The sequence below is a fragment of the Choloepus didactylus genome, chromosome 7, assembly GCF_015220235.1.
Source record: "Choloepus didactylus isolate mChoDid1 chromosome 7, mChoDid1.pri, whole genome shotgun sequence".
NCBI lineage: Eukaryota > Metazoa > Chordata > Mammalia > Pilosa > Megalonychidae > Choloepus > Choloepus didactylus.
Genome location: NC_051313.1, coordinates 123,753,013 through 123,774,206, shown reverse-complemented (window position 1 = coordinate 123,774,206; position 21,194 = coordinate 123,753,013). Strand labels below are relative to the sequence as shown.

Genomic DNA, 21,194 nt, shown 5'->3' with positions numbered 1-21,194 from the left:
TGTAGCTCCTCTTCAAAATGTCACTCACAGCTGCACTGAGTTCCTTCTGTTTGTCAGCTCATTTATATGGCTCCAGTGATTTAATTTAGACCCATCCTGAATGGGTTTGGAAAACCTGTTTGGAGCAGATGCCAGCCACGTGCCTTCCCAGCTAACAGAGGTTTTCCAGACACCATTGGCCAACACCTCCATGGAAATTATCCAATCAGAGTCATCACCCAAAGTTGGGTGGGGTGCATCTCCATGGAAACACTCAAAGAACTGCAATCTAATTAACACTGATATGTCTGCCCACACAAGATTACATCAAATATGGCTTTTTTCTGGGGGATATAATACATTCAAACCAGCACACTCCCCCCAGACAGGGTTCTGTGGCCAAATACTTTTGAAAAGCAATACTTGTTATAGCTCCCTTGCTTAAGATTCAGAATGGATATTAGTGTATCATAAGCCCTAAGAAGTCTTTGAGGGGGTTAAAAAAAATCCCAAAATATGTAGTCAGCATTTCTCAAACTTGCCATTTTTAAAAAACACTAACTTGTAAAACACCTTTGAGAAATGCTGGGTGACTTATTGTTCATCTCATTTATCAGCCAGGGAACTCAGAGATAAATTTAAATATCATTATGTTAATTAAGCCAATACATTTGAACCCTCTTCTAGTATTTTCAATTTCTATTTTAACAGTAGTGTGGGCATTAATTCTGCCTACTATAAGGACCTGATAAGGAAGTAACTTGTGGAAGAGAAAGGATGGATACAGGAAATGCTGTTAGACTTAAAACGATATAAATTTACTAAGAAATTTGAAAGAGCATCTTATATGTCATGCAAATAGAGATAGCAAATATTTAAGAAATTAACAATTAGAAAAAGTTTTGGTGTATTTATAACTTTAAACTGGGGTAGGCTTCATGCTCTTTCCATATGTAAACTGCTATATAAGCAACATACAGCTGAATTCTACTTATCTATAATTTTTAAATCTGCCCTTCCTCTGTCTACCCACCTCCCCCACCCGCTCCCCGAATCTCAACAATCCTGATCCCATATGGAGAAGGGCCATTCAGGATTCAAGAAAAAAAAACAAAAACAAAAAACAAACCAAAAAACAGCTAAAAGTGATCAATGCTATTAATAAAAAAATGTTTTGTGCTGAACTGAGGTACACCTTCACATCCAAAAGATATGGTCAGGCACATGGAAATTGCCTAGGTAAGTCTGAGCATTTGGGAGTCATTTGCACAGAATTTACTAGTAATGTGATCCTGGGCAAGCTTCTTAATCTTTCTATGCCTCAATTTCCTCATCTCATAGGGATGTTTTATGGATTAAATAAGTTAAAATGTGTAAAGCTCTGAGAACAGTTTCTGGTGCAAAGTACGACTAAGAATTTAATACTATTATTGAGTGACAGACAGCCTTGGAAGTGAATGTGCTCAATGAAAAAATAAATACTGGCTAGAAAAGTCAAGGGCAAAGCCTTGGGTATCTCACAATTACGGGTCAAGGAATTAGGAAGAATCAATCTAGGACACTTGGCAGGATCAGTCTAAGAGGTAGAAGGAGAAATGGGAAAGTTCTGGTAAACACCAGAAGTGTTACTCTCAAGTACTGGTGGTCAAAATATGGCCTACAGATAAAGCGTGGGAAGCGGTTACTGGAGAAAGGGATTTCCTATTCTTACCACATCTTTGAGTTCTCCATATTCTATGTTTTCTTTTTCTATGTCCAGTAAGATTTGAGCTTACTCTGAAAGTTTTTCCACACTCCTCACATTCATAAGGTTTCTCCCCAGTATGAACCCTCTTATGTCCAATTAGAGCTGAGCACTGACGGAAAGATGTGCCACACTCATTGCACGTATATGGCTTCTCACCAGTGTGTATTCTTTTGTGTTGCCTCAGGACTGAACTATGATGAAAGGCCTTTCCACACACTTCACATTTGTAAGGTTTCTCTCCAGTGTGGATTCTTTGATGATTGGTTAAGTTTGACTTCCCACTGAAAGCTCTGCCACATTCCAAACAATTAAAAGGTTTCTCTCCAGTGTGGATTCTTTGATGGATGGTAAGACAGTGCCGATCCTGGAAAGTTTTCCCACATTCCCCACATTGATAGGGCTTCTTCCCAGTGTGTTCTTGTTCATGAGCCCTGCGTTTACAGTTATGACGAAAGGCTTTCCCACACTCCTCGCACTTGTAAGGCTTCTCTTCAGTGTGGGTTCGTCTATGTCTGGTGAGCTCTCCTTTGAAACTGAATGCTCTTCCACACTGGAGGCACTTATAGTTTTTCTCCTGATTGTGGATTCTTTTGTGTTTGCTTAGGTCTGAGCTCCGACTGAAAGCCCTCCCGCACTCATTGCACTCATAAGGTCGCTCACCAGTGTGGATTCTTGTGTGTTTGGTGAGGTCTGAGCTCCCGCTGAAGGCCTTCCCACACTCCTCACATTCAAATGGTTTCTCCCCAGTGTGGATTCTGCCATGAATGGTAAGAGAATGTCTAAACTGGAAGGCTTTACCACAGTCATTACATTCATAAGGTTTCTTCCCAGTGTGTATGATCTGATGCATACTGAGACAGTTCCTGGTTTTGAAAACCTTCCCACAGTCACTGCACTCATGAGGCTTCTCCCCACTATGGATTTTTTTATGTCGGCAAAGAGCTGACCTACTATTAAAGGCCTTTCCACACTGGATACAGTTAAAAGGTTTCTCCCCTGTGTGGATTATCTGATGCATGTAAAGCTGATTTCTGGTTTTGAATGCTTTTCCACACTCATTACACATATAGGGCTTCTCACCAGAGTGAATTCGCTCATGGAGAATTAGGTCTGAATGCCAATTGAAGTTTTTGCCACATTTGGCACATTTGTGGAGTTTCTGTTCTGTAGGAAATCTATTATATGGAATACATTTTGAGTTTGGACTGAAGTTTTTTCTAAGTACCTTCTGTTTTTTTCCATTCTTGATGGTCACTTTTTCGGAGCCTTTTTTCTCTTCTCTCAGTTTCTCCCTTGTGGGCATTTCCCATTGATTCTCTAATTTGACATCCTGTACACAAACTTCTCCAACCTCAGGATCTTGGGAAACAACTTCTAGGGGACTTTTAAATTTCATCCAAGAGGATTCTCCGTTTTCAATAACTTCTTGTTCTGAATTTGCCTTCACATTCTGAGACCATATCTTGTCAGTTGACACTTAGAGAAAACAAAAATGTCAGATGTTCAAAAGAAAGGAAATAAATGAGATGGGAGAGGGAAAGCAATGTTAAGCTGTTTGAAGAATGAATGACTTTTCCATGCTTAAAAAATTGCTAACACTATGGTCAAGGGTCAGTATAGGTCGAAATAAGGAAAAGTACTAGATATTTCAAACTCAGTATAGTGGCTTGGAGTTAAGTTCACCAGAAAACTTTTTCTTAATCTTAATCCATGCCTGTAAGTGTGAACCCATTCTAAACAGTTTCAGTTAACTTTACTTCAGTTAAGGTATAGACCAGCTGAATCAGGATGGTTATTAATCCTATTATTGGAGGCCTTATATAGAGAAGGCCACAGAGAGAGAAGTCATGGGGAGCAGCCAGAAGCCGGAAGTCAACAGAAACCAGAAGAGAAAGGAAAAGATGCCATCATGTGATGGGAAAGCCAAGCAATCCCAAAGGTTGCCAGCTGGGCAGAAGATATCATCCTGGGAGGAAGCAAGCCTTCTAGTGTATGAAACTGTGAGCCAATAAATTCCTGTTGTTAAGCCAATCCATTGTATGGTATTTGTTTTAGCAGCTGGGAAACTAAAGCACTCAGTAAGCTTTTTAAGAAATTCTTACAAACTTATTCCTTCCCTAGAATCTCCTAGTTTAGTGAGTGGCAACTCAATACACCCAGTCACCTAAGCCAGGAAACTAGAAATCATCTTCAACTCCTCCGTCCCCTCATATTTATTTAGCTAACATTTTACAAATTCTACCAGGAAGTGAGCTGCAGAGGGGGTGCTGAAGTGTTGTGCAATCCCCTTTTAAGGAACTATTTGCCTTGCTCTCAAGAGTGGCCCTTGGAGGGCCATATTTCTACAGTATGACTACACATTTGGGTAAGGGAGATGATATCTGGGAAACACTTAACCTAAACCAGGTCAGATTCACTCTCCTTGGACTTTGAAATCATGATCTAAGAGGAAGTAAAGTCAGTCTCTGAGGGTAGCTAGATGTTTAGAACTTAAATTTCAGCATCAGTGGTGATGGGTGGTATATGGTACAGGAGAGGAAATGATCTGCCATATTTCTGAGAAGCACAGAAGGTCAATATGCCAAGAGAAAAGAATCAAGCAGACTCATGGAGAAGCAGAGAAGACAGTTAGAGAGAGGGAACTGATGGCATTCCAGTCCCTTCTTGAGCCCGATGCAACCCGCCCGTAGTTTCCATGACACAACTTTGAAATTTTATAATAAATTCTTGTTCTTTTGCTTAAGCTAACTTATTTCTGCTCTTTGTATCCAAAGAGTATGAATCAACCTTCTTATTATCTCTTAACTCTAGCCTTTCCTCCTCATTTCCACTGTCAATACATTCTCACTAGCTAATTGCAATGAGACCCTAAAATGTCCTTTAGACTGGCTTCCCTCTAATTCACCTCTACAATGCTTCCAGATTATTCTTTCTAAAAATAAACCTGATTATGTCACTTTAAATACTTCAATGGTACTCCACAGTTAACCAGATGGGAAGGAAGTAAAGCATAGGCCCAAGAGCCCTGGCTCTGGAATAAGACTGTCGGGGTTCCAGTCCTAGCTCTGAAACTAACAGCTGTATGAACTTGGGAGGATGACTTAACTTCTCTCTGCACCTCAGTTTCCTTAGCTATAAAACAGGGGCTAGAGTACCCATGATAATCAATGAGTTAATGTATATAAAGCATTTGCCATACTGAAGTATTTAATCATGTTAGCTGTTATATAAGAATAAAGTTCAAGGTCCTTAGTTCATCAAAAACTCCCTCAAATCATCTTGCCCCTGTCTACTACTCCCTTCCTTACCCACTTTGCCCAAGTCCTTTGTTCTGGCCATATAAATTGTTTTCAGTTCTTTAACTCCTCAGTACTTTCTTACATGTTATTCCCTCTGCCTAGAATGCCTCTCATCTTCTTCAACTAAATGATCTCTCTTGTTCCTCATAATCTCAGTTCAGCTGTCATTCTTTCAGCAGACTTTGTTCCCCCAGGTCTGATTTAGATGCCTCTCTTCTTTGTTTGTATATAAAAGGTATACATCTCTACCTACGTATTTCTAACTCTTACCATACTGTACTATAATCATTTATCTAGTTATCTGTCTTCCCCACTAGACTAAGCTTCTTGAGGACAGGGCCCATATCTAATTTGACTATATATCTCTATTACCTTGTATAATGCCAGGTATACAGCAGTTGCTCAATACATGTTTGTGGACAAAAAGAAAAGATGAAGGAAGGAAGGCACTGCAATAGGATAGTTGGAATGGGCATGTAAATAAAGGAGAAAAGCAAAAAAATAATTTGAAGGATAAATTTAGATAATAGTTTGAATGAAGGAATGGTAATATTTCATGACTGACAGACAACACAGTGGGGTCAGGAGCAAGGTGAGAAAAGGTAGAAGCAGACATAGAAATAGGGACAGCTGGATGAAGAGAAAGTATTGTAGGGAGAGAGAGATGAGTTTGGCTTTAGATATGTTGCTTTTCAGATGACAATGGGATATCCAAATAAAAACCAGGAATTAGAAATATGAGATTGATACCCAGGAAAGAGGTAAGATTAGCATCATCAGTGTAGCAGACATCTGCATCAGAGCTGATAGATGAAGCCATGAGAGAAACTAAATTCATAATCACAGATAAAGGCAAGGGCCAAAGGCCCAGGACTCAAAATGGAAAAGGTCTCAAAGAAAAAGTGGAGGCAGAAGAGTGATGCTCTCTGAGTACCAGAGCAGCATATACAGAGACAAGAAATGAATACTGAGCTCTTTTGAGCACGAAATTCAAAGAGCCTATAGATAGGTTGCAAAGAACCAATTAGATAATGACAGAATAATAGCTCAAATAATTTTTTGTTTTCTCTCCCTTACTGTTTCTTAAATGAAGTTCATTTCTGGGTCTTTCAGGACCCACCACTAGGAACATTGTGTAACATTCCATTTTACCACATGGAAGATAAAAGGGACCTGAAAGATTCTCTATCACTCACCTGGGTAGGAGCAGCTCAGGGACTCCCTGTCCTGTGGGTCTTGAACACAGGGCTCTGCCTCTCGCTCCAGAAGGGAGATCAAAGGTGGTTTAGGAAATAGAAATCCTAGTTGTAGAGAAGGAAAAACACACTGTGAAGAGCAACATAAAACTGTTCTAATGCTTAGCCCTGGTCCTTCTATTTGCATATGGAATAGAAAAGAAATGTCCACTTGGGTAGCAGGAAAGGGTTATTTAGGGGTTCAGTAACATGTAAATGAACACATTTATAGCCTTTCTCAGAGAAGTCATATTCAAAAGGGCAGAGAAGGGGATTCTGGGAAATAGTCATTTGGGTGTATTTTCCTCCTCTTTTTGGGAGGATGGGAGTTGGTATAGAGAGGCTATCTGTTTTGGGCCCCGGGACAGGAGTTCATGACTAGGAGCTGAGTGTAGGCACCTAATGGAAAACGAGAGGTTTGAGGATGCAAGAACCCAGGGAGAACAGAAGCTAAGTGCCTCCTTTTCATCCAGGCAGAGTCCCATTCCAAAGAATCAGAAAACAGCAACCAGGTTGGCCAGAAAATTCTCTTGCTGTGTAACAGATCCTGATAATAAAGAATGAAGATTCTGATTTTCAATATGAGATCCCATATACAACAGTAAAGAAAACAATTTGTAAAAAAAAAAAAAGGAAGGGAGAAAATACGGAATCAGTGCAGAGACAGTCCTTACCAAGTGATACTATGTTCCCATAATTTTCCAACATCACATCTTTATAGAGATGCCTTTGAGCGTGGGTTAGACACTGCCATTCCCTGTCAGTGAAGGTCACAGCTATGTCCTCAAATGTCACTGACTCCTGAAACAACATGTTCTTGCTGTCCTGGAGAAAACCCCATAGTTCCCTCAGGAAACAGAGGCAGAAAAAAGCAATTTGTAGGGAGAAGGTTTAGAGAAATGAAAGGTTGTTACTGGTCAACATTTGGAGATGAGATGAAAGGAAGCACGGGATTTCAACAGCAAAAAATAATGAAAGAGGAACCAATCCACAAGTGTTTTTTCATCCAACAAAATGTTCATTATGAGAGGGAACACCTGGGTCTGGGAGTGGTAAAGCCAGAGAATGCAGTGAAAACACGGCTGCGTTTAGGAGGCAATGACACATTTTCAGGAAGGATGGAAGGGGCCTCAGCTCACTTGGGCCTGGGCCATCAATGTGATTTCTGCTCCTGACAGGTTTCCTCGACTTCCATTTTTGGCAAAGATAGGATGCTGAGGAGGTAGTAGGACTGAAGGAAGAGAAATAAGCCATGAGTTAATTTAGCACAGCATTAATGAAACCCTTTACTTTCACCTTCTCGTCCCCAAATACAGAAGCTTCTGCAGCTCTAACCTAGGGGTTAAATCTACTGCCTTACAGTATCTTCCTTTATTTCTCTAGTCTAAACTCCCAGTATTGGGCATCAGGCCCTGGCACTGCAGCTGAATCAACTCTCCTCCTTTCCCTCCCTTACCCCATGTTATTCTCTGGTTTGTCTTCATACTGGAATAACCTTATCCTCTCCCCAAACAAAGCAGGTAAAAAAGCCCAAAATACTGATTCTTCGCAATAACCTTTCTTCCTATATTCAAATGTTGAAGTCATTTCTTCCAGAAAGACTTTGGAGGGGAGCAATGGAGAGGGAGATGTGGAACAGAAGTATCCAGGGTTAGGCCCAAAGCTTACGTCTTTAGGTAACTTAATGGCTTGTCTACCACCAGCTACTTAATTAGAAAAAAATGTCTTTTGTCCTTATGAAAGAATAATTACTTTTCTCCTGTAATTCAGAGCTTCCTTCTTTTAATTCCCTTGTATTAAGCTATTCTCACCACACCAATGTAGTATAGCACAAATAGCATTTCAAAGTGCAAAAAAAAAATCTGTAAGAGTGTCCAAGTGGCTAGATATAATCCATAAGGATTGCATGAGTGGTACATTGTACATTACTAATTAATGTGGTTCTATCTTATTCCTTGCAGGCCAGTCAACCTTCCTGTAGTTCCAATATCTAAGGTGAGTTACCCTTCTTGATTGTTCTTCAGTACATGCCCAAGTCCAACTCTGAGAGATTTCTTTCTGCTCAAAGTCATCTATTGTTAGGGCCCTAGAATCACTCCTTGGCCTTCAGCCCCAAAAGCTATTGTTCTGATTTTACCAAAACGCTGATTTAGGAGCAAATTGGCTTCTTCCTTCAGAAATTTCCCAAGAAGTCTCTTCTTTATTCTTGGCTATGCTTAGCTTTTGACCACGACCAAGGCTATGTCTCAATTATGGTGTATTCCACTTAGTTTTTCTACTGTCTCACTCTAAAAGCCCCAAAATACTTTATAACTCTCTGTTCCCCAAAGTCTCAAACCCACATGGATGGCACAGGGCTCACAGCAGACACACGTGCCATGCTATAATGCTCCATAATGGTTCTTTTCCTTATAATATGAACAAACTTAAAACTCCTTATTGGATGTTTTTCAACCATTTTATTATGAACATTTTCAAATACACAGAAAAGTTGAGATAATTGTATAGTAAACATCCATTTGTCTATCACATATTCTACAATTTACATTTGCAATATATGCTTTATCACATCCATCTCTCCATCCTTCTATCCATCCACTGATCCATCTGATTTTTTGATGCATCTCAAAGTAAGCTGATGACATCAGTATACTTCTCTCCTAACCCTAACCACTTTAGCATGCATATCATTGATCAGAAATATTTGCATACTTTTTTAAAGATAAAATTTATACACAGTAAAATGCACAAATGAGTTTTAACATATGCATGTCCCTATATAACTCACACTCCTCTGCAGATACAACTCAATTGGATTTTTACTGTATCCTCTTCAAAAACTGGGAAAATTTTATCAACTCATAATGATTCTTAAGGGGAAGCTTTGATTCTGCAGAATTTGAAAGGCCAGTTTATACCCTCAAGTTAGAAAGGAACTTGGGAGAAGGGCTACACATTCAAACAACAACATGAAACTATTTGTTAAAGCAGTGTACATTCTTCTGGGATGAGGTTAATTAATTTATATTGTATGTTAGGCAACTGTCTTCTTTGTGGTGCTGAAAACCCACCACAGGAGAATTCAAAGTGGAAGAACTTAAGACTTTTCGAAAAAAAAGGACTGGGAGATGCAGGTCAAATGTGAACCATAAGATGTATATATTTTTCTTTTAACAAATGAAACAAAATGATCACCCAAGTTAAGCAATATGTATTATTTTATACCTCTCTTAAGTTTATAATAAATATGATCTATGCTATTAATTTTCATTTATGATTTCTTGCAAACTAGAAATTTCAGGATTTCTCCTCTGGAATTTTCAACAATATACTTATAGATACATTTCTTTTTCTTTTTCTTTTTCTTTTTGGCAGGTAATATATACTAAATAGGCTGCTTTTGGTTGTATGTAGCCCTCTGTCCAAAAGTCTTTGTCTTTCTGGGTCTGATTTTATGACGCTAGAATTGCTAAATACCATCTCCTAGGTCCCAGCTCCATCTGCCCTTTTTACACAAATCTTAACCACTTTCCTCTTCACAGAAGCCACCAAATAGCATTTCTAAAGCCAAGCCTCACATTCCTCCATCTTCCTTTATTTTTCCCAAAGCTTCTTGGCAAAACCCTTTCTCCTTCTTTTGCTACTGCTTTATCTTAGTTTCTATTGCCAATTTCTATTTCACTCTTTTTCTCATTTTTTCTCTACAATTCAATAATCTTAGGGTTCTGAAAAAGGTCTACAGAAGTAAAATTATGTATATATAGTCACATTTTACATGTTGGTAAACTTGTGGTTAGGTAGGAGTTTCATATGTATAAATATTTATGTGCATATATGAATACCATTATATATATCAAGTTATACATATGGTAAATAACTGAATGCATTATATTTCTTTGATAAATTGCTTGGTAAAATCTTTTTTATGAATCTTTGATTATTTTTCTAAATTTGATTTACGAGGGCACACCCTTGATACTGACCCAAATCTAATATAGAGCTATGCAACAGAAAACCTTCTATAAATGCTCAATAATGAACTGATTTCTAGGCCCCAGGAAGGTCTTTCCTACTTCCCTAGGTCCCTACTCCGTTCTCACCTGCCATGGCTCCCACAGTTCCCTGTGTGTCTCACCTCTGTCCGGCAGGAGCCAGGTATCAGGGGTCCAAAGCACTTGGCTTGGTGGTCCTGGGCTCTCATCTGACAGCACAACCTATTGTAGGGCACATATGAAATTGGGGAGGTTAGGGAGGTGAGGAAAATATATAGGAAGCTACAACAAATCACAAAATTTGTTCATGGACGCTGTCTACCAGAAATACCAAAAGGGGAGAGACAGAAAATCAGGGACTTATTTCCTAACACACCTTATGAAAAATGGAATGGCATCAAATTACTGGCATACCTTGTTTTGCACTTCATTTTATTGCACTTTGCAGATACTGCATTTTTTTCTTACAAATTGAAGGTTTGTGTCAACCCTGTGGATCAATTCTATTGGAGCCATTTTTCCAACAGCATGTGGTCACTCTGTCTCTGTGTCACATTTTAATTAAGGTATGTACTTGCTTTTCTTTAAAGACATAATGCTGTTGCACACTTTAATAGACTACAGCATAGTATAAACATAAATTTTATATGCACTGGGAAACAAAAATTTCGTGTGACTCACTATTGTGATATTTGCTTTTTTGTGCTGCTCTGGAACCAAACCCACAATATCTCCAAGGTATGCCTCAACTCTATAATTATAAAGCCTTAATGATCACCAGGTCATCCAGGAAAAATAATGTCCAGAAGGGAAAGACCTCCACAAGGTCAATCTAGGCCCACTACTACTCCCACTGCTTTCCTCCACTTCTAAACTCACTTCTCCTTCTTCCTCCTGGGGATGTATCACAGAACCTCATTCTTTTACCTGCTGCATCTTTTTACCCAGCTTTCTTTTATAATCTTCCACCACTGTCCAGGTTTCTTCTCTGGTGGTCAGATCCAATTTCCAAAGCCAGTTCTGGCTTTGCCTGGACAAGTTTTGAAGTGGCTCCCAAAGGCCCCAGCCTTCTTTGGGCACACAAATCTTGGCAGTGCCAGCCAAAGGGCCCTGCCTGGTCTGCAGGGAAGCTTCTATTTGGCTTGATGGATGTCAAGTATTGCCCTGGATTTGGGGTTCAGCAGCAGCCTTAAGCCAAAAGTGATTTCACACCTCGTTTTCCTGCATACTTGGCAAAGGGAAAAGAGAAGGATGTAACTACAGCAACAAGATAGAATCACTAAGGAACTGAGGCATCTGTGGGAGAGAAGGGAGGACAGACAGACAAACTGAAAATGTTAATATATCCCTTGTCATTACCTCCACTGGTCCAAGCCCTATCATTCCCTTCCCTCCCTTCCTTACTGCAGTAGCCTAATTGGCCTCCGTGCATTTTTCCTTGCCTTCCTCCTGTCTCTTCTCAAGTCAGCAGTCAGTGGTCGTTTTAAAACTTAAGTTGGACTGTGAGATATTGATCGTATACTTTGGATGGAATATATGTAAGTGAATATATCTCAATAAAATCTTCAAAAAAACCCCCACAAAAAACAAAAACTTAAGCTGGATAATTTCATCTCTGCTCAAAACCCAGCAATGGCTCCATCTTACTTAAAATAAAAGCTGAAGTCCTTACAGTGGCATACAAAGCTCTATAAGATGTGCCTATTACCTCTAACCTCCTTCCTACTATTCTTTCCCTCACTCTATAATTATAAATTATAATCCTCTTCAGCCACATTGACCTTTTTTCTCTTCCATTTTAGGCACATTTCCATCTTAGGGCCTTTGCCACCGGTCATCCCCTCCACCTCAAGCCATCGCCATGGCTAATGGAACCCTGCCTCTTTCAAGTGTTTGCTTATATGCCATTTTTTCAAGGCCTACCTGAAGTACCCTGTTTCAAATTACAATCTACTCCCGCCTTCCAATCTTGATCTGCCTTACCTTGTTTTACATTTCTTCTTTTTCCTATAGCACTTCATCACTTTCCAACGTATTCCGTAAGTTACTTCTGTACCCTCCCGTTCCTTGGCGGGCTCAGACCCCTGCGGGCGGCGCCGGAGCCCCTGGACTGCAGAGCCCACTCTACGCCGGCCAAGACACAGACCTTCCTTCCGTACTCTCCTCAAGAAATAAGAAAACAGGAGACATCTAGACTAGTTCCACTTCCTAGTCGGCCAATAATCATTTCCGGTGACTCTCTAGGAAACGCCTCAACTCGCTGGTAAAGTTCCCTAGAAATTTTCCGCTCTCCTTCCCCTGCCACTTCTAGGAGTTTGCCCAAGTTAATGAGGGGTGAAAAGGATCACATTTGCAGGAACATTACCATATGGGCCCGTTATTGCCAAGGGGGAAGTCTTAATTGGAATGGACAGAAATTTCGTGATATAAATATATGAAAGTTATTTATAAATATTAACTAAGGACACTAAATAATTGAAATGTCTTTTTTAAAAATGTAAAAATTCATTATAAAAATTTTAAGCCTACAGAAAGTTTGAGAGAAGGATATAGTGAACCCTCATATACCCAACATGCAGATTTATCAGTAACTAAGATTCTGTGACACTTGTCTCATCTATCTCCCTGTTCTTGTTGAAATGTTTTAGAGCAAAACCCAAATATCATGTTATTTCAACTTTATGCTCATCAATATGTATCTGTTAAAAAATGTGGACATTTTCTTACAAAATCACAATGCCATTATTCCACCCAAAATTTAAAATAATTTCTGATTATCATCTACTACTGAGTCCATATTCAACTTGCTTAAATACATAAAATAAGCTTCTTATGGTTGTCTTTTTTGAATCAAGATCTAAAGTCTACACATTTTGTTTGGTTGTTTCTCTTAATACTCTTTTGATTTAGCTCTAGAATAGTTCCTCCTTCCATCTTTCACTTTTCCCCCCATATAATCAACTCACTAAACAAACTGGGTCATTTATCCTGAATGTTCCACATGCTGGCTTTGTCTATTTGTGCCCTCATTTAGTTTGTTCCTCTAGACTTCCATTTCCTGTAAACTAGATGTTAATTCCAAAGATTTGATTAGATTTAGGTATACCTTTTTTGGTAAGAATTTCTCTTAAGCGGTGCTTATTACTTTTTGCTTCACATTAGGAGGCAAATAATATGTGATTGTGTCACTTTTCGTGATGCTAAAATTGATAAATGGATTCAGCACGTGTAGCTGGGGCCCTCCATGTAAAGTTCCCCATCAAATCTTTTATCTGATGGCTTTATCCACTGATGATCTTTGCCTGCACCAACCGTTTCATTGGGAGTAATAAAATGGTGATTTTTCTCATTCAATATTTTTCCCATAAATATATATTTACCTGAAATCCTTTGTATAAGACTTTCTCTCAACTTAGCAACCCAGGACTACTTTGTTACCTTAAAATAGAGTTTGTACTGGAAAGACAGAATAAATGTTTAATTTTCAGTTTAACTGCCAATCTGCAGAGTAAGAAGTTGTGTGCTAGGTGCCATCAATGGTGACCAGTAATGTGGTAGGAATCCTCCAAAACGGCTGCCAATGAGCCCTGCTTCCCAGCATTCACACCCTTGTGTAATCCCTTCCAACACCGTACAGGGTTTGTTTGTGCAACCCATTGAATATGGAAGATGGGATGTTATGCTATGTTCAAGATTAGATTATAAAAGAACTGTGATTCCAGTTTGAGATCTCTCTCTTTCTCCACTCACTCTGCCATGTTGTGAGGAGAGACCCATGTGGAGAGGAACTGAAGCCTCCTGCCAACAGCCATGAGAGTGAGTTTGGAAGCAGATCCTTCAGCCCTAGTCAAGCCTTCAGATGTCTGCAGCCCTGGACCATGTCTTTGCTGCAACCTCATGAACTTCCTGACTTGCAGAAACTGTGTGAGATAATAAATGTTTGAAGTTTGATTATAAATTTTGGGGTAATTTGTTATGCAGCAATAGATATTACTTTTTTTTTTCTTTTCTCTCTTTGAGTGTCATTAATAACTCATTGTTGTTTTTTTTTTAAATACATTTAATGAATCTCAATCAATTGTAGTCAAAAATAATTTTGATGTTCAAATTATTCCATCTTTGGTGATGGAGTCCTTCATTTTGTCTCCTGTGTTTGTTTCACCCATTTCTAAGAGTCTTTGATTTTTTTTTTTTTTTCCCCCTTTCTGGCAGGACAAGATATCCCAGGCTCATCTAATACATTTCCTGTTCCAGGCCTGGATAAATGAATCAAACATTTCTCCAAGGAGTCCTGATTTTTTTCAATGGAGGAATGGTTGCATATCTTAGTGAAATGGCCATGGTTAACTTCTTTTAAAACTTACAAACATGAAGCTAAATTTGCTTAATTATGGGATTGAATCCAGGCTACACCACTTGTTACCTGTGTAGTGAAACCCTAGGCAAGTTACTCTCTATGCCTCAGTTTCCCCATCTACAGAGTGGGTCCAGTGCAGATACCTAATTTTCAGAGTTATTATGAGGATTGAATGACATAATACATGGAAGCCACTTAACACATTGCTGGCAAATAGTAAATACTCACTACATGCAAGATATTATTTAATCAAATTTCATGATTAGAATAATAGAATTGTGAATCAGGAAGATAACATAGTGATCATCTGGTAAAATTCCTTCATTTCAAACTTGAGAAAACTGAGGTCCAAGAAATTAAAAACTTGCCTGAAACTACAGGATAAAATTAGAAAAGAGACTAGTGATTCCAGACTCTTGGATCTTATACCTGGACTATTTTGAATATAAATGCAGCTTCTCTAGACCCATTAAGGCTTCTGTTTTTTCAAAGAAAAAGGAGGTTAGACAGTACTCAGAAAATTAGCAGTACAGTGGTGTTATGGGAAGTACACCAATATTTGGAAGATCTGATTCCTGACTCTGCCACTGATTAGCTAAGGTATTTTGGGCAAATCACTTAACTTCTCTGCATCTCAATTGCTGCATCTGTAAAATAGTGACAGTAAATTCCTCACCCACAAGCTCTGTTATAATGGTTAAAATACAATATATTGTATATGAAAGGGCCTAGCATTGCTAAATTAAGATCATTATATAAAAATGTTTCCTTCAGTCTCTCAATTTAATAAGATTTTATTCTCATCCTCTAAAGGAAATTGGGTTTTGATGAGAATGATCTCTAATATACTAGTAAATCCAGCATTCTATAATTGGGTTCAGTGAATACTGGGCAAAGGCACTGTCCAAGGGGCTGCAGGAGAGATGCTATGTATGGTCGCTGTTCTAGTTTGCTAATGCTGCCAGAATGCAAAACACCAGAGATGGATTGGCTTTTATAAAAGGAGGTTTATTTGGTACACAGTTACAGTCTTAAGGCCATGAAGTGTCCAAGGTAACACATCAGCAATCGGGTACCTTCACTGGTGGATGGCCAACGGTGTCTGGAAAACCTCTGTTAGCTGGGAAGGCACGTGGCTGGCGTCTGCTCCAAAGTTCTGGTTTCAAAATGGCTTACTCCCAGGTTGTTCCTCTCTAGGCTGCAGTTCCTCAAAAATGTCACCCTTAGTTTCACTTGGGATATTTGTCCTCTCTCAGCTTCTCCAGAGCAAGAGTCTGCTTTCTATGGCTGTCTTCAAACTGTCTCTCATCTGCAGCTCCTATGCTTTCTTCAAAGTGTCCCTCTTGGCTGTAGGTCCTCTCAAAATGTCACTCACAGCTGCACTGAGTTCCCTCTGCCCGTCAGCTTATTTATATGGCTCCACTGATCAAGGCCCACCCTGGAAATATCTCATCAGAGTTATCACCCACAGCTGGGTGGGGCACATTCCAAAGAAACACTGGAGGAATTACAATCTAATCAACACTGATAACGTCTGCCCACACAAGATTACATCAAAGATAATGGTGTTTGGGAGAACATAATACATTCAAACTGGCACAGTCACCCACTGCATAGTCTTTCTTCCTGATATTACTTGTGGGTCTTCATAATCCTAAAAATTAAAACACTTTTAAGTGTATGTCAAAATTCTCTTTTAAGTAAACTGTTGGAACGGACAAATGCCAATATCAGTCAAAAAGCTGCTTTGCAGCAATATTTTTTCAGACCTATTTCAGTTTACTCTTATTCAACAAATATTTCTTCAGCAACTGTTCTGTTTGGGTTCCATGAGGGAACAAAATAATTAAAGGTCTCTGTCCCATGGAGCTTACATTCAAGTAATTCTGATTAACCCGTTGTGGCAACCTATGGCCTGAGCAAAACAGGCCTGCAGATCTTTGGTGCACAGCAGTCTGCATGACCTAGGCAGCTAAATGTTTAACCTATTGTCTTTCTAAGCCAGTAAAGAGAAAAAGGGTAAAATTGACCTTAAAATGTAACTTTATGGGAAGCAGGCAGGAAATGAGAGGCTCTTAGTCTCACAAAAAGAGTAAAATGTAATTGTTCAAGTGTTATTCTTGTCCTTAACTGCACCACCCCTCAGTTCAGAGTGGCCTGTTCCCACATCTATGCTCCTCCTACCTTTAGGAAGGCCTTTGTCTGAAACCCTTATAAAAGGCTTTCTGTCCTCTTTGCGTCGTGCGGTCCAGTTTCCTGTGAATGCGATGCCTGCCCGGCCTGAGAGAGCCGTCACGATCTCTCCACGACTCCTCACCCTGTAAGTAAGCCCCGAATAAAAGTTCCTATATCAGAAAATGCTTATTGTCTTCTTTGGCCTCTGGACTGGCATGGCCCTCATGGGCTGCAACATCCATGCTTCTTTCTCTTTTCATACACCAAAGAAGATAAATTCCAGATTCAAGCTTATCTATTCCCCAAACAGTCCCAAACAACAGAACCAACCAAACCAACCTCTGACCCGGTCCCCCAACTTCTCAGGGTCTGGAAGGCTAGACCATAGAGAAGAGACCTCCAGGAGTCCTAGAAGGGCCAGTAGCGCGTTACCATGGAGACGACGGAATGGAGATGGACCAACTGCGCGCAGGGGCTGATTTCCGAGTCTTTGAGCTGCAGTTTGACCTCACCCCCGCGTGCCTTCGAGTTTCCGCGGGCTCCCCGCTGGGAAGGCGAGACCCGCAAGGCCGGAGAAGACGCTGAGGCCGCGGGGCAGGTCTGTGATGCAGCCTCCGGGACCCTATCCCAGAGCCTTTCTCTGGCTCTCTCTGGCGGGCGTGGCGGAGGGCGGGGTTCGGGTGTAGCGGATCCCGCCTACCGAGGCTTCTTTATTTTTTCCTCGTCTAATGTTTTTCTCTTCTCCCTTTGCCACTCCTGCTATAATATTTTAAAATTTTAATTTTATTTAGCACATACTTGAATGTACGCTTATTCTGGGTTAGGCCTCGTTCTAAGTACTTTAGGTGTACTCATTTAATTCTCTTTAACACATTTAATTATCACAACAACCCATTGAGATATAGCATCACTATCCCAATTTTTAGATAGGCAGCCTGAAGCCTAGAGAGGATAATTAGCTTGCTCACGTCGCACAGCTGGTAAATTGCGTATAGGAAGCCCGGGAGGACTGGTGCCAGCGTCTGTGGTCTTAACTACAACACTAGATCGCCTTAACAAATCCTAAAATTTTGATCAAAACTTTAATCTTCTTCCTCTCCGCCGATTTGTTTTCCCCTCAGACTGCTTGGTTCTTTTGTGATTTTTTTTTCTTGGTGTGGCATTGCTCCCATTCATGGGGCCTGTCTTCCTCTTTCTCTTTTCTCCTGCTCTTGTCTTGCAGGCAAACAACTGGAAATGCAAAGTGGGGCCTCTGAACTTTCCTGGTCTCTAAAGTCACACTGCCCATGGACAAAAAATGCAGAGCAGTTCCTGCCCCTTGGCTCAGAGTGTCAACCTCCTGGTTGAAAGCATTATCTTTGATTGGTGTTCACTAGGGTTTGGCTCCCTTGAGGAGGTCTGTCCTCCTGAGGAGTCAGGCCCTGAAAGTCCTACCTGGAGGGAGACAAGACTGCATGTGTGTACATTGATTCACCTAGCAGAGAGGAGCTCATAGGAGTAATGAGAGATGGAAAGCAAGATCTGGATGGAGAGGAACAAGTCAGAAGAGGCAGTGTCTTTACTGGCCAGGGAAGAGAAACACTGAAAAATGTGGTTTTCCTAAGGGATAAAGGAGGTGGTGGCAAAGCTTCTCAACTGATATTTTTCTGTAACCTCTTTGTTACTAATTATATTGATACAGTTTTAATAGTTGGCATGCTTTTGTAGGAAAAACTATATGCATCCTCTGCCTTTTCTTGGGTTCTACAAAAGAGAAGTGGGGAGCTAGCAGTTATACTTCTGCTTATGGGGGAGAGTTTTGGCAGTTTGGTAGAAAATGAGCTAGGATATATCCCCCAAAGGATGGTATCAAGAACTGATTTTTAGATGTTACTCACCTAAGTAACTTTTTTTTAATGGACCTATGGGTCCAAGTGACTGAAAGCTACTCCTTAGCTGTTCCCTGTAATCCCATCCTGCTGTGTCTCCGAGACTGGCCATCTTATCCTCTAGGGCAGGGGTCAGCAACTACAGCTTGCAAGCTAAATGTGACACTTTTATGCCTGTGAGATAAAAATGGTTTTTACATTTTTTTAATGGTTGAAAAAAATCAAAAGAAAAGTAATATTCTCTGATTTTGAAAATTATATGAAATTTAAAACTTGTGTCCATAAAATTCATTGGAACACAGACATGCTCATTTGTTTATGTATTGCTTTTGTGCTATAACAGCAGGGTTGAGTAGTTGTGACAGAGACCGTATGGCTTGCAAAGCTGAAAATATTTACTTTCTGGCCCCTTATAGAAAATGTTTGTGATTCCTACCCTAGGGTAATCCACAGACCTATCCTTAGAAGTTGCTGTGGAGATTGAACTGCCTGTTTCCAGCTGTTCCAGGCTTCACAGCTCTGTACTCCCACCCCCTTTCCCTCAAACTCTCTCTGGGCAGGTTAATCCATCAAGGGGAAAAGGATGCCAGTCTTTAAGGCCAAAGCTTGAGGTGGTCCTTGGGGGAACTTCCTGGGTCAGAATCCCTAAGTCCTCAGAACCTGCCTACATCCAAAGACTAAGTCTATGCCTGGAACATTGGAGAGACTCTCAATGGGCCTGCAGGCTGTGTTCCCACCCATAGCACACAAAGCAGGCGCTTTCCCCACAAGCTGTCCTCATCCTACAGTGCCTCTCCTTTTGGAGGCCTGGGAAGGCCTGTCTCTTACTGGGTTTGTCAGATTAGTTTAGGCATGTATCTCCTTCTTAGGACCCTGAGACAGGGCTGTACTGGAGAGAAACCTAGGCCTCTCTGTGATCAAGATAAAGGAGCTGTTCCACATCTCCTACTCGGGGCTGCCATTGATGGGGGTGGTGGGGGTGGTGGTGGAAAAGAACAGTGATGAGAATGAGGCAAATGGGAGAGCTAAGTTGCCAGGAACTTTATATATAATCCTAGTGTATCCTCATAAAACCCCTTTGTCGGATTAAGACAAGGATCAGAGAGGTGAAATCAGGTTTACTAGTTCATACAGTATTAGAGGAAGAGCCAAAACCTGAGGTATTTCCCTGCTCTTACTACTGATTGCATAGATTGGATTTGGATTTTTTCCTTAGCACTGTGGAGTTCTGTTCCTGGGCAAGAATGAGCTGCTCACCACTATCTGAGGCCTTTTTCTTCTTAATTTATAGTTGGGAAGTTTGAAAAAAATGCAGAAAGATCAGGAAAAGTTGAATGTTTTCCTTTGGGTTGAATAAGAGGAAAAGTATAATCTGAGAGGGAATACCAAAAATGTAGCAAATCACTGTGATTTGATGGAGTCACACCAGGCAGGTGAGATGGAGCTGAGAAAATATCTGTGCCTGTGCCACCCCTCCATCCCCCTTACACACAGCTTAAGAATAAGAATATGCTATAGTAGATATGTACTTCATCTATCTATAGATAGATAGATAGATAGATATTAGATAAATATGGATATATAATATATGCTTAAAATATAATAGAAAAATCAACTTTGAATTACTTCAGAGCAGTGTGCATGGTTTTGTTACTGTGATAATGCTTGATAATGAGGGCCTGCTTGCTCTGCTCTTAACCAGGGAATTAGCTTGGAAGTATCCTATGAAGAATTTGGGTTGAAAAATGCTTGGAACATCTTCCTGCTCTTCATCTTTATTCAGTGAGATAAAACAGAATGTAGCAATAATGTATAGAACAGTTGTGCCTAAAAACTTTTAGCTCCCTGCTATTGAAGATATTAGTTGGAAAAATTAGCTTGTGGTTTATTGAGAAGGAGAAAATCTAGCATAGATGTTTGAGGGAAGAGCCAATAAATAGATGCCATAATTTCTTCTAGTGTAGATAAATCATGTGGCGATGTTGTGGAGGTCATGGGGAGCCTTGCAGGCTGGAGGAGCATCACCTTGGCAATCTCATTCTTTCTGTGGCATTTCATGTTTCTAATGCTGGTACTTTTGGTGGTGCACTTAAAGGGATCACAATCTGCACATCATACTTTTTATTTTTAGAACATTCCTGCCTTGAGTCATGTCTTCACCACAGTGATTGTAGAAACCCTGAACCCTATCTGTGAAGCAGTTGTGTTGCACTGGGTGAGAAGAGCTAGTTTAATGTCATCCTTGTCCTGTCCACTTTCCTCACCTGCCTTGTATAAATCAGTTACAAGGTAAATTTTACCTTTTAAATCTCGACTATGCTTTGCTCCATTCCAGTTCAGGCCACTGTCATCTCTCACCCCCATTCAGATTGAGGTGAGAAGAAGAAGAGCTACCCTTGAAGGAGACCAAGAAGAGAAGATTAGAGAGGTAGGAGGAACCTCATGGGAAGCAAGAAGGAGGGAGAAAGGAAGAGAGTGGTCATATATGACATACGTCAAAGAGTTCAAATAAGGGCAAAATTGTACTGGTGATGGGAGGAAG

The 21,194-nt window shown here is 40.2% G+C and overlaps 1 protein-coding gene across 9 annotated transcripts; it reads right to left on the bottom strand.

The window, feature by feature from the left end:
* Positions 1-232: 232 nt before the first annotated feature.
* ZNF311 (zinc finger protein 311) lies at positions 233-12,456 on the bottom strand. Of its 9 annotated transcripts, none has more exons than XM_037844455.1 (7): positions 12,236-12,456; positions 11,180-11,548; positions 10,396-10,474; positions 7,400-7,491; positions 6,935-7,061; positions 6,222-6,326; positions 233-3,202 (listed from the first exon to the last, which is right to left on the bottom strand). In XM_037844455.1, exons 2-7 carry the CDS (start codon positions 11,186-11,188, stop codon positions 1,611-1,613), a joined length of 2,004 nt encoding a protein of 667 aa, XP_037700383.1. In that variant the 5' UTR covers positions 11,189-11,548; positions 12,236-12,456; the 3' UTR covers positions 233-1,610. The 9 variants fall into 9 exon arrangements, with proteins under 9 accessions (XP_037700383.1, XP_037700381.1, XP_037700387.1 ...); XM_037844453.1 differs by having other exon boundaries at positions 11,180-11,480; XM_037844459.1 differs by lacking the exon at positions 11,180-11,548 and having other exon boundaries at positions 12,236-12,296.
* Positions 12,457-21,194: the final 8,738 nt, after the last annotated feature.